Source organism: Berkeleyomyces rouxiae (assembly GCF_048999995.1).
Source record: "Berkeleyomyces rouxiae strain 22BRR77 chromosome Unknown BrBRR77_ptg000009l, whole genome shotgun sequence".
NCBI classification, from domain to species: domain Eukaryota; kingdom Fungi; phylum Ascomycota; class Sordariomycetes; order Microascales; family Ceratocystidaceae; genus Berkeleyomyces; species Berkeleyomyces rouxiae.
The window spans coordinates 184,164-196,461 of NW_027396499.1; the positions used below are offsets into that span (position 1 = coordinate 184,164).

The window sequence follows — 12,298 nt, forward strand, 5'->3', positions numbered from 1 at the left end:
ATTTGCGGATTATGAAGGATGTTTATCGGTGTGTTGTGTGTTGTTATGGCAAGGTGAGGAAGAGAGCACGGGCCCAAATATGCGTTCTGTTAATCAAGAGAGGGGAAGAGAGCGAGTATGGGAACAGCGCCGAACGGTTTAGTGGCAGCTAGAGCGAACAAGAGCGCGTGATCCGGTGCTTGTATCGAAGGAGGCAGATGTCGAGTAGATTAGGGCGAGTACACCGAGCAGGCGAGGTGGTTGCTTCGAGGGGAGTCGTGGAAGATGACGCAGAGCTGGCGATGCGGTGACGGGAGACGAAGTGATATAGCCCAGTCGCAGAATCAGAAGAAAAAAAAGAGAAAAAAGTGGTCGCTTTCAGAGTCGTTCGTGGAATTCGTCAAGTCAAGTCGTCAAGGAAATGTCAAAAGAGCAAAAGCAGGCTGCGAAGCCGTGTCGAACCGTCGAGAATCGAGATCGAGTGATAGATGTAGTTGTAGGAAGAGAGGGTGGGAGGTTGGCAGAAAAGTCAATGGCGCATTTGTACAAGGCAGGTCTCTATATGGTGGCCTTTTTTTGCTGGCAATCGCAAGTCAGTATTTTCATGAGAACCAAGCAAGTGTATGAAGCTGAGATGACAAGAGATTGGCCAAGGCTGGAGAATTGGTTGTGGAGGTTTAGGTTGAGGTCAAGGCTTTTTGGGGCAGAGAAAACACAACATTTAGTTGCCGGAGTAAAACAGCCACTTATTAAAGAGCAAGCGCCAAACGGAAAAAAAGCCACAGAAAATCCGCAGGCTTTACGCCGCTTGCAGACTCGAGTTGCCGATGGGTGTTCTCTGCAATGTTCTGTGGTCGTTCTTCCGGCTCATTTGGAGGGAGACCAAGACAGGAATGAAGAGATTGGGTATTAATAAAGACACAGAAGGCGTGAGGAACGTAGAAATACACAAAACCCGTCGCAATGGGTTTTCGCTGTCGTCACAGGCTCAGGCTCACAGACCAAACAAGCCAGGGAGATGGGCGATCCCAGTCACGCCCTGGGTGTTGCTTGATTTGCAAGCTAAGCTGGAGCTAACTATTCAACTAGGGAAAACAAGAGGCTTATTTGGGTGCTGGCTACCAAGAAAAAAGATGGAACGGGTTGTTTGGATTTGCGATGGCGATCGGGCTTCGTTTCAACGGCGATGATGGTGCTTCAGAAGCATAAAATATGAAGCTCAAGAATAGCAGAATTTTGTTACGCAAACAGAAGCTCTTGCTGCTCGAGGCATCCCAATCCCTCAACCCTAGGGCGCAAAGGCGGTGAGCGCATGACCATCACGACAAGCTCAACAGGTGGGGGTTTTCTAGGGTTGGAGCCAACAAAGATCCGAAATTGTGCCGAAATACCACGTCCGTGCCCATGGTTATACGGCAGCAAAAAGGTGGGGGCAGATGCAGCTGTAACTACTCGATTAGGCAGCGGCCACCAAGACCTTGTAAGACAGAGCTTGAATTGACCTCACACAAAAGAGACCAGTGACAACAACGGTAGTCAACTAACTATGCTTTTTCTAGCTAACTACATATTGTTAAACACGGACAATTCAGGTTACGTTTGAAGGATAAAAAGTGGTGATATCATAGAAAATGAAATTGTATTTGCTTGGAAAACCCCGTCAATGATGTTGAAGTTGAAGAAAAGAAAACAGACAAAGCCGACCCAGGAAATGTGTAGCTAACCGAAAAAAAACGCCAAAATGCAGAAAACGACAAAAAGAGACAAGGAAATATATGTGAGGAGAAAAAAAATGAAATGAGAAAATTTGGCGCGAGTCTTTATGCTGCGCAGGCCAGCCATGCTAAATGGGCAAGAAGGAAATATACAAAGGAAAGGTAGTGGGAAGATGCAAACATCAAGATATGCAGAGAGATTGATAGAGACAAAAGAAAAAAAGTGACAAGAAACAATGAGGATATCAAAGATGCAACGCTGGCTTGGCGGATGAGTTTGATCGTGAAATCGTGGCCCATGGACCACGTGATGCGATAAGACAAAGGAGAAGAGAGAAAGGAAAAAGAATCAGAGGCGAATCTAGCCCGAGAAGACGGCGCTGGTGAGGAACAGAACACTAGTGTCGTTGTTGGAAGGTTCCTCGCGCGGGGCCGGCGAAGGGGCCGGGGTAGAGCTGGCCGAGGTGGAGCCAGGCACGAAAGCCATCGACGAGAGAAGCGGCAGGTCCGAGAACGAGCGGACCGAGGCAGCCGAGGACGACGGCGGCTGCAGTAGCTTAGCGCTGTAGGTGGGAGTAGGCGGCGTGGGGCTCTTGCGAGGCGACTCGAAGGACGTCGAGGGGAGCACTTCGTGACTGCGCGAGCGCTGCATCTGGCGCCTCTCAGTGTCGCGGAGCTTGTGCACAGCAGTGGCCAGCTTGGTGGCCTTCTCAGAGGCAGGAGGCGGCGGCGGCGCAGCCTCGGTCACAGGGGCCAGGCCAAAGACATCGCTGCCGGCGTAGATGTAGATGCTTTCGGTCTTGTTGCGGGCGGAGAACAGGCTGCTGATAGGAGCGCTGGGGGTGCTGGGAGTAGGGAGGCCCATACCAGGGCGGCGGATGCTAGAGCTGCGCGGGGGCAGCTGAGTCTGAGCCTGGAGGGAGGCTGTGGCGCTTTCAATGGCGGCATTGCGCAGCGCCGAAGTAGAAACGCTGCGGATGACCTCGCGGTCTCCATTCTGAGTGATTAGGGGAGTCAAGGCAGACTTGACGGGGCTGCGGGGAGGAGTGCTGATGGTCGACATGAGATGGTGGTGGGCAGGCACAGGCGCAACATCCTTGGGTGGCACACCAGGCTGCATGATGGAGATCATTGAGGCGGCAGCAACATGTTCAAGCAGCTTCTGACGAACGCGCGTGCGGCGGTTCTCAGTAGTAGCCATCTTGGCCATCCATTCGTCAATGCTAGCATCCAGCTCGCAAAGGGCCTCCTCCTGGCGCACAAGCGACTCGAGAGAGACGCGGGGGCGGGCGCGAAGCAAAGTCATCACACGGCCATGCAGATTGCGGCGAGTGCCGCGCATAGAGACGTAGGTGGTGCCAAGGGACTCGGCGCGCTCATCAAGGGCGCGCAGCTCACGGGACAGCTCATCGACGTCAGCGGCGCGCAGCACCTCGAACCGGCAGGCCTGCTCGTGAGCCTGGGCGCGCAGGGAAAGGAGCTCGGGACTAGAAAGCGTAGCGGCAGCGGATGACAGAGTCATGCCAGAAGGCAGAAACTCAAAGGCGCGGCGCTCGCTGCTGGGAGAGCGCTTGGGCGAAGGGAAGTCAGAAGTAGAAGACTGTGAGATGGTGGTGGCGGCGGTAGAGGTGGTAGAGTTCGAAGGAGAGCGCTTGCGGGGGCGGCCACGGTCCATAATTCTAGAAGCCGATGATGACGATGACGAGTCGGAGGGATCCCGCTTGTGTAGAGACTCTTCGGCGTAGAAGAAGAGAGAGGTAGGGCCGGCAGAGTTTATGGGGCTCTTGGAGGGCACGCTGGGCGGGCTTCCGGCAGGGGGAGTAGTAGCACGCTCCCACTGGCTGGGCTGTAGGCGAGACTCTTGCTGATACTGGTGAGCAATCTGGGGGCTGCGGCGGCCAGCCGGTGAAACCTCGGCGCGGTATGTGTAGTTGCTGTTGGGGGTGTAGCCAGAAGATGAGCTGGCACTGGAGCTCAGGCTGGAGCTGGCGCTGTCCAATGTTGATGAGCCGTTGCGGAAGCGCGACGACACTGAGGCAGCCGAGCGCAGAGAGCTCTTGGGAATCATCAGCGGGGCAAGGTTCTTGGAAGGCGAGTCGTCACGCTTGATGGAGGCAGCGCCAGAAAAGCCCGAGCCGTAGCTTTGGCCGGACTCGGAAGCATTGGCCAGATTGAAGATGTGGGCACGTCCATTGTTAGGCGCGGAAACAGAACGGTCCATGGTAGGCCGCAGGCCGGGAATAGTAGCTGAGATACGATACAATGTTAGATGAAGGATGGGGAGAGGAGTGAATGGATCCAAGTCCAGAGTAGAAGCTGTACTCACGTGAGTCCATGGCGGCTTCCTGAACAGTGGTCATGGGCTCAATGTCGGGCACATTGACCTTTCGTCTGCGAGTGCTGCCGGAGCCGGAAGAACTGGGGTCTTTGCGAAGACGCAGACTAGGAGAGTGGCCGAGGCCAGCGTCGGAAGCGGCGCCCTGTAGCTTGGGGAACAGTTGGTACTTCCGGGAGGCGTCGGTAGCCGAGGGGGGGGCGGCCATGGAAGCCATTGTTGCGCAGGAGGAGGAGGAGAGGAAAAAGTAGAGGAAGGGCGGGTGTGCGTGGCAGGTCTTGCTTGGTTAGTCTAAAGGACAACAGCTGCACTTGTACTGTACAACAAAACAAGACTCTCGCAAGATCAAATGAGTGAATGGGTGGTGACTCAAGACATGCAATGAATCAGTGAAGAAGAAAAGAAGAGAGGCTCCAGAAGTCCGGCAAGCAGAAAGCGGATGTCTGGCTGTAGTTATAAAACATAGACGAAGCGGCGGGCTGGCTCTCGTTGCAGCTATGTCCACACCCCTCACGACTGGAGGCAACGGTGGTGCAGGTGTAGGCTTCCCGGTCACGCCCCCCCACGCCGGGGTTCATGATACACGCCCTGGACCCAAGCACGCGGGAAGTAACAGCACGAGAGAGAAGAGAAGAAAAGAAAAAGAGGACGCAGGGAACATGAGAGACAACATGCGATCCGGCTAGGTAGCGAGAGCCAGGCCAGGCCTCAGTGCTGTATGCCTGTGTGCCGTGATGATTAGGGTCCTGCTCTAGGGTTATGTCCGTTACCCGCTAACCACGCCCGTGCCAAGTGATTTTTCACCTTCGCTTAGAGATACAGAGTCGATAGCGCGAGAACAGAGCGGCCATTTGATTGTTCTTTTATTGTGTGCTTGCTCTTGTCTCAGGAAATGTTTCAATGAAAAAGTAACTTTTCTTGGCCCCTGTTGGGCTGCAGAGACATAAATGCCATTAATGCCACGAATGAATGCAAGTCTTGCATTGCACACAAGAAGTGGTGGCCGGGTAATCATCGGGTCAAGCCGACTTACATCGTAGTATCTTTCTAAAGTTGGACTTGTAACTACATGTGCTCAATATCTGTCTGATATCCGCTCATCTTGTCTTGCTTCCGCATCAGAAAACCAGCCGGAAATCCACGTAAAGTCCATAAACTAAGAGAAAACTTTCCCTCAATAGTCTTGCAATAATTGTCTTTTTTCCCTCACTCGGTAAGAAGAAAAAAAAGAAAGCGCCGATTAAAAGTGGCTTGATAATCGAGAAGGCTCGCTTGTGGATTAATTAATTCTGTTTTCTTTTCTCTCCAAATCCCTGGAACCACGACCTATCCCTGGGATATCGCCCGGATCGAACAGGTCAGGACGGTGGAATACAACAGTCACATCGTCCTGGTCTCTCTGGCCCTCTCCTTGTGCAAGAACCTTGAACACCCTGAGACTGAGAGAGGCCCTGTCCGGATGCTTGGGAAGGGTATTCCTTGTCTCAGTCTACTTGGCCATACACACACACATGCCTCTGCCTATCTTGTTCAATGCTTCGTTGGCCATCTCCAGCCCTCCATGTAGAATTATAGAATCATCGCCAGACTGCGTACACATTTGTGCTTAGGGATGACGGCAATTAATCACTATGAGACTTGCTCATCTTGTTCCTGCGTTTCCCCCATCCTCCCCATCTCCCTCTTCTTTTTCATTGTCTTGCCTCTCCCTATCCCAGGTCTCCCTTCCCTCGGCTTCCCACCCAACAGCGAAGCCGGTAGGTCGGAGCCAGTCATTGTCTCCCCAATCTTGGATTGCAACGTGCGCTCAGGGCTCTTCGAGCCTTCCCACAAGATCAAAAGAAATGCTTTGATATCTAGATCGGGGAGCGGTTCAGGGCTCGATTTCCTTAATCGTACGTTTTCCCTTCTTGTCGTTAATATGACCCCCAAACGCCCAAGAACAACAGACTTGGCATCATCAAAAGTCCACGTCATCTCAACCTCTCTGATCCTCAATGTGCAAATCCCCAAGAACAAAGGCCAGCCAGCGAAAGAACATCCTCGCAGCCAAGACGACATGACCCCCAAGATCTTGACAAAAGGCCTTTGGCTTAGCATTTTTCTTCGTGGTTTCTAAAAACAGGCTTTCAATCGTATTCCTTTGTAGAGAAAAGAGCAGATCTTCCGCCTTGTGGATGGTGGCTCTCTGGAGTTCTCCGAAGTCTTGGGAACGCGTGAATGGAGATGATGATTATATGTCCATATACCTAGCAAGACAAGCCCATGTGTGAGGCACAGATGCAGTTGAAAGAAGGCCGGCAATATAGTAGATCTCGTTCTCTCGCTGGGTCTCGTGTTTCTGTTTCTTCTATCTCCCCAGGGCTGATCTTGCCTTTCGTTTCGCGGCCCCTTGCCTTTCGTTTCTTTCCTGTGTTTCTTAGACCTCGCTGATATTGACGATGCACGGCAACATTTGCTTCATTCTTCTGGCTTCCTGCTCCCCGTCTCCCTGCTTGTGTCCCCAGTGGTCGCCATAGTAATTCCTGCATGGCTAAAGAGTCTGCATGCTGGGTGCTGTAGATACGCTGCAGGAGGACATTTGACAGTGGGGGTTGTGCGGCCTACAGTGCTAGGGATTAAGTGGCTTCAGGGTACAGGTGCACTAAAAAAGGCTAGGGCCACAGGGGCAGACCACTGGAGAACACGCAAAATCGACTAGAAGAATGACAGGAAATACAGGGTAGACCATGGAAAACAGTGCCCACTCCCAGTGGGCCCCTCTGTAACCCACCTGCAAAAAAAGAAAGCTTCTCCACCACCAATGCCACCGCTGCTCCCTGTTCTGCACGTCTTGCACCCCTGCATCACCCAAATTTACAGGGCCGCTCCCCAAAGTGGACCCTGAAAAAAGGGCCCTGGCCGCCCTGTAGGGGCCCCTGGACTAGGCAGGATAGACAAGGGTCACAGCACACTCGGAGCAAAGCGGCCTGGGGGTTTGGGGGGACTTGAACGCTACAAGGGCCTTGAAGAACCAGACAGAGTCCGCCTCCGTGGATTCCACAGGCATGTATGTCTGGCTGGTTTGACCTCTTGGAAACACTCAGCCACGCCGGAGCTCTCTGAATGCCTGCTTCTATTCGACTATGAATTGCCTCTCTCTCTGTCTAACTTAATGGCCAGCACGACACGTGGGACAAGCGAATCCTAGAGAGCAATGCTTTGCTCTTCCTCCTCCTCCTCCTCCTCCTCCTCCTCCTCCTCCTCCTCCCCTTTCCCCTCCTCTTCCTCCTCATTCTTCCAACATCCTATACATAAAGAGGGGAGTGGCGTAGGATAACAAGGTCGGAGTTTTCTTCTCACGGTCCTGTTCCTGCTCCTTTTTTTGGCATCAGCGTGTATCAGAGCCTTGAACGCAAGCCCCCAACCCGGAGTTTCATCTTGGTCGCAACATTCTGGTTGAGTGTGATGGGATAACTATTTTCGGAGGGCTTTGCAAATCAACTGCTCGACTGAGTTGGTTATGTATATAGTTAACTATACATAACACAGTACAAGCATGCACACAATACAAGTGGCTAGATGTAAGCCCGCTTACTCTCTTCTACCTCTTCTCTCTTGCATGCAAAGAAAGGATTGAGTTACACACTTGTCCAGAGATGGGCTTGCATAATAACCTCCTACTTCCCCGCCTGCCAAGAGGGCGTGCATGAGGACAAGCGACATGCACAACAGCACGAAGGAAGAGAGGGATACTCTTTTGCCATGTGTGTGAATGTGCATGTGTGTAGTTAGTTAAATATATTCCTGTCTAGACAATTGACTGGCGGGCTCAAGCTCAGATGAAGGATGGCCATTGCGTGATAAAGCCTTCGGCAGCATGAACCGAGGGAGGGAAATGACCGGAGCTCTGTCTCAATTTCTTTTGCCACATCCTTTACCATCGCTTTTGTTTCTGTCCGCAAGAGACTCACTCCTCCACGCCGCCTGTACAAGTCGAGCGGCCGCAAGGCTAGTCCCTGGTCGGTGCATTCCAGTACTTACACGTGTACTTGCACACGAGTGAGGGGATCCGTTCACTATTGTCTTCTCCAATCTCTTGCCATCTTCACATCATCCTCTCTACTTCTCTCAAGATCGACCTCTCTCCAAGCATGTCTCCCAATCTCTCTCAGTCTCTGTTTCTTGGGTCTGATCTTTTTGATACGCACAAAAATGCGTGTTCCTTGAAATAGAAACTTTATTCCTCAGCCCCCCCAGGCTCCCAGGCTCCCAGGAAGATCTGCAAGCCATACTGCCTACAACAGCTAGCAGAGAACCCATACAGAATATTGAGCCAAGCCAGGACGTCGTGTATGCAGACATGAGTGAAAGCTATGACGAGTATTCTTGGAGGCAAAGGTTAAAAGAAAGTGGTATCGTGGAGATCGTTATTGGCGCATGGGGCTCTCGCCGGTACTTGTCTACAAGTACATGGGATGTTGGGCCAGGTTCATCCTTCACTCTGCCTCTCTCTCTCTATCTCTCTCTGTCTCTGTCTGTCTGATCTTCCCCGCTCGCCGCTCGTCGCCGCCGCCGCCGCAGCCGCAATCCATACCGAATATTATATGCAATTTGCTAAGATCGCCATTGATATAAGCGCTAAGATGCATCTTGATGAGGACAGCATAGCCGTGAGATAAGAAAGAGAAGACAGACACTGGGCCCGTCTCTCGTGACTCTTGCCTCTCGCCAACGCTTTCTTCCACGTTGCTTTGACCGTCTGTTCGCTTTGGTACAATTACAATCATGTCTTGGTCTGTTCTCATGTTCTCGCATGCATGCACTTACATGGACATATCTTTGCATGTCTGTCTGCAACCTAAAAAGCTAGGACCGCTTTCACGACCAAGCTTAGGGTCGTCGGTGGTTTGATAGGGTTATACATGACCCATCCACTGTTTGCCAAGGTATAAGACACCCTTATATTGACAGCATCATTCGTTTGGATGCTGCACAGGATACTTGGCAACTTGACTCTGTCTCAAAGGGCTGAGGCACAGCTGTCTCGTCTCCAGTTATCATTGAGTTAGACTAACTAGCATACAAGTTGAAGGGGCAAGCTGTCTAAGGAGCTGGGGCCAGCAATTGATCATCATGGCATTGTGAAGTATGCAGCACAGGTAGAATCTATGTGAGGCAGTGAAGATTGTCAATGTTCGGCATCTTGGAACACACCACCTCAAAACGTCTATATCCCCTCTCTCCCCCTTCCTACCCCTAGTCTACATCTGGCCCATGCTACGGCCATGGCATATCACATGGCTCATGGCCCATGAACCATGGTACCCCAACTTCGACTTGCCTCTTACATCACACCATACGCAATTCTTCTCCTGCGGCCACGACCCAGGCAAGAAACAAAAGAAAACGAACAAGCCCGAAATCCTTCACCCATGCAGGTGCATACCCAAATCAAAGACCAAGTCACAAGCCCCGGTAGGCAAGGGACAAAGCGGGCAAGGGACCCTGTGAGGTCTTCCTTCTCTAGCAAGCCTTGCCTGTATTAGCCCTCTTATGTTGCTTTCTTGGCCTGTCCTTAGTCATCTGCACCTTGCTATTGTTCACGCGCGGCTACATAGACTAAGAGTAAAAGGTATAGCTAGTCAGGAAGAGAGATGTCTGATCTAGCAGGCCACGATCGGGATTCCTTCTTATAGCTTCTTGGCTACTTCTGGGCGTCATCAAGAGCCCCCAAGAGTTAGCTGGGCTTTCCGTAGTCCGGAGCAGGATTCTTGTCACATTTCAGGGGCATGCGCGTAGTTCAGGCACGAGTAGTGAGTATAAACTAGTACTGTAGTCAGCTACACACATCTAAGCTCTGCTATACACACTCAAGTCTGGCACCTGGCACCTGCAGGTGTTTCTCTAACCCTAGTCACTGGGCCAAAGCCTCCGACATAAACGATATAACATGCTGCATGGTCAAAGTACATAATGATCACGGTGCAGAAGTTGTCGTAGCAATATAACGCCAATGACCTGGCCAACCTCGTGGATATCGCCATCGAACTTGCCAGGTCGAGCCGAGCAGGTGGTCTAGCGAAAATGCGGTGAGGCAAGCCCGGAGAAATAACGTAGATAACTAGAGGGACAATCAATAGACGTGTTTGGTTTGGTGTGGTGTGTGTTGGATGTTGAGGAGGGCTACATTGGTGATGTTTGCTGTGAAGTGTCTGCATACTAACTATTTACACTTAGAGAAAGGTTCATAGCGCAAGTCGCTAGCAAGAAAACCCAGCACCGTTCCTTCTAAATGTGTGTGCGTGTGTACGTATGTATGTATGTATGTATGTATGTATGTATGTATGTACAAAGTTCGCGCTCTTTGGCCGCCGCGGAGAAATAAATCCTCACTAATCAAGGGCAGCACTAACTATCACCACCACTAGCTAGGAGCACTTCTGTAGAGCGCCCGGCGTTAGTAGGAGTTTGCAACGGGCAAAATTTGAGAAAGAAGAAGACAAAGAGGCTTGGGGGTAAGAGCCGAGGACCCAAGGAATGCCAATAGTGAGGCAATACATTTGTATAGGCAAAAGTATATGCCGGCAAGCGAGGGCGGCGAATACTTTGCAGATGCTCTACACGAGGAACCTGTTTTCGCCAAAGGGAGAGCTTTCGATTTTCTTTTTTCTTTTTCTTCTTTTGCTCGCCGGCTTCATTGCTTTTTGCGGGCGCCAAGATGGAAATAAGAGCGATATTGTACAATCTTGTCTGGAAATGAGACTCTCTGCTCCCGGCTGTCTTCTTGCACAGCCTTTTTTTTTTCTTTTTTCTTTTTTCTTTTTTTCGTACGTGTAACTAACTACACATAGTTTGCAGTTATATGATGTAACTAGTCATTGTATAGCCACCCTACACACAATATACGTGCATCCATTTTTTCATATAGACAGGCCTTCGCCCTTCTCCTGTCACGTCAAGCTAACTCTCACCGTTAACCCACCACCACACTGGGCTGTTCTTTGCTGGAACAGCGCGACCTGAGGAAGGGGAGGGGGTATTTGACAGATTGTGTCTGACAGGGGAGGGGCCCTTGTACATACACAGTACATAGTAGTTATAGTCGGTATCTTCTGCTAGTATAACTCTAGGGTAGGCGAGGTAGGTGTTGACGACATTCTTGACATGTTTGTTCGGGAGAGACAAAAGCCCGATGCGGCCACCTAGGCTGTTCGCACAATGTGAAGAACATGTGTGTGCATATTGTGCCGTCTCAGAGTGCCAAAAGTTCCGTCCGGGCCTCTTCGTCACCATTGCTGCCACCATCACGTTTCTGTGTGTTTGTCTCTGTCTACGCGCAAGAGTTTCCCATCCATCCCACGAACCCGGCTCTCCTTTTCTTCCCAAAACCACTACAAGTACGACCCTGTCAACTCGGACGAACTTGTGCGGGCAGCCGGGCAGCGGAGAATTTATCCTTAATCAGCCCCAGCAGCTACGGGAACATAGTGTGAAACAAAACCGCAGCAGAGCCCAACTCAGTTGGGACAAACGACAGGACGCCACGCCAGTTCACTCCGGCCGCTGGCGCAACATGCCCGGTAGGCCGGCAAGCAGAAGGTAAAGGCGCACATCATTATGTTTTATCACATTATTTTTTTTTCTTTACTTCTGTTGGGGCGCTCGTCATGTGTTCGTCGGCAAGTCTTGGCAACCCGGAGACGATGAAACAGACTGCCCGGATCTTCTATTGCGAACTACAAGTGCAAGTCCCTGCATGGCCGTAGTCGTGTTCCCTAGCTCCTGGTCCAAAAGATGTGAACGTCGCTTTGAGTTCTCTCTCTCTTGGGTGACAGCGTTCGCGTGTCTGAAACTCCGGCGGCCCTATGCCAAACCCCCATACTCAGATGACGCCGCCCGAGAGGTTCTAGCATTGAACCCATCTTGTTTCTTGGATGCCATGAGCTTCTATGGCTCCAAGTCCCGCAGATTATCGATATAAGCTGCCCCTGCCCTCTATTTCATGTTCATATCCTGCTTGTGTCCTCTTTCGTTCGAGTGGTGATATATGCAGTAGTTATGGCTAGAGTTGTCCTCCGGGTACACCCGTGACCGAGAACAATCTTGAACTTGGAAATGGTGAGTTTCCTCTGGTGTAACTTTTCTTGCTTGTGTTATAAGCAGAACACACATATAATCGATTGACTCTGATATGACTTGTGGGATGGAGGCTTGAGTTTTGTTTTTCAGCGGTTATCTCCGTCTGAGCACTACACCAGCGTGACTTGACTTGACTTGATTATATTTA

The 12,298-nt window shown here is 51.2% G+C and overlaps 1 protein-coding gene across 1 annotated transcript; it reads right to left on the reverse strand.

Annotated features, from left to right (window-relative positions):
- Positions 1–2,055: 2,055 nt before the first annotated feature.
- BROUX77_006630 (uncharacterized protein) lies at positions 2,056–4,246 on the reverse strand (the record flags this gene model as incomplete). The annotated part of the gene is made up of 2 exons (XM_073751636.1): positions 2,056–3,941; positions 4,021–4,246. 2 exons carry the CDS (start codon positions 4,244–4,246, stop codon positions 2,056–2,058), a joined length of 2,112 nt encoding a protein of 703 aa, XP_073602777.1.
- Positions 4,247–12,298: the final 8,052 nt, after the last annotated feature.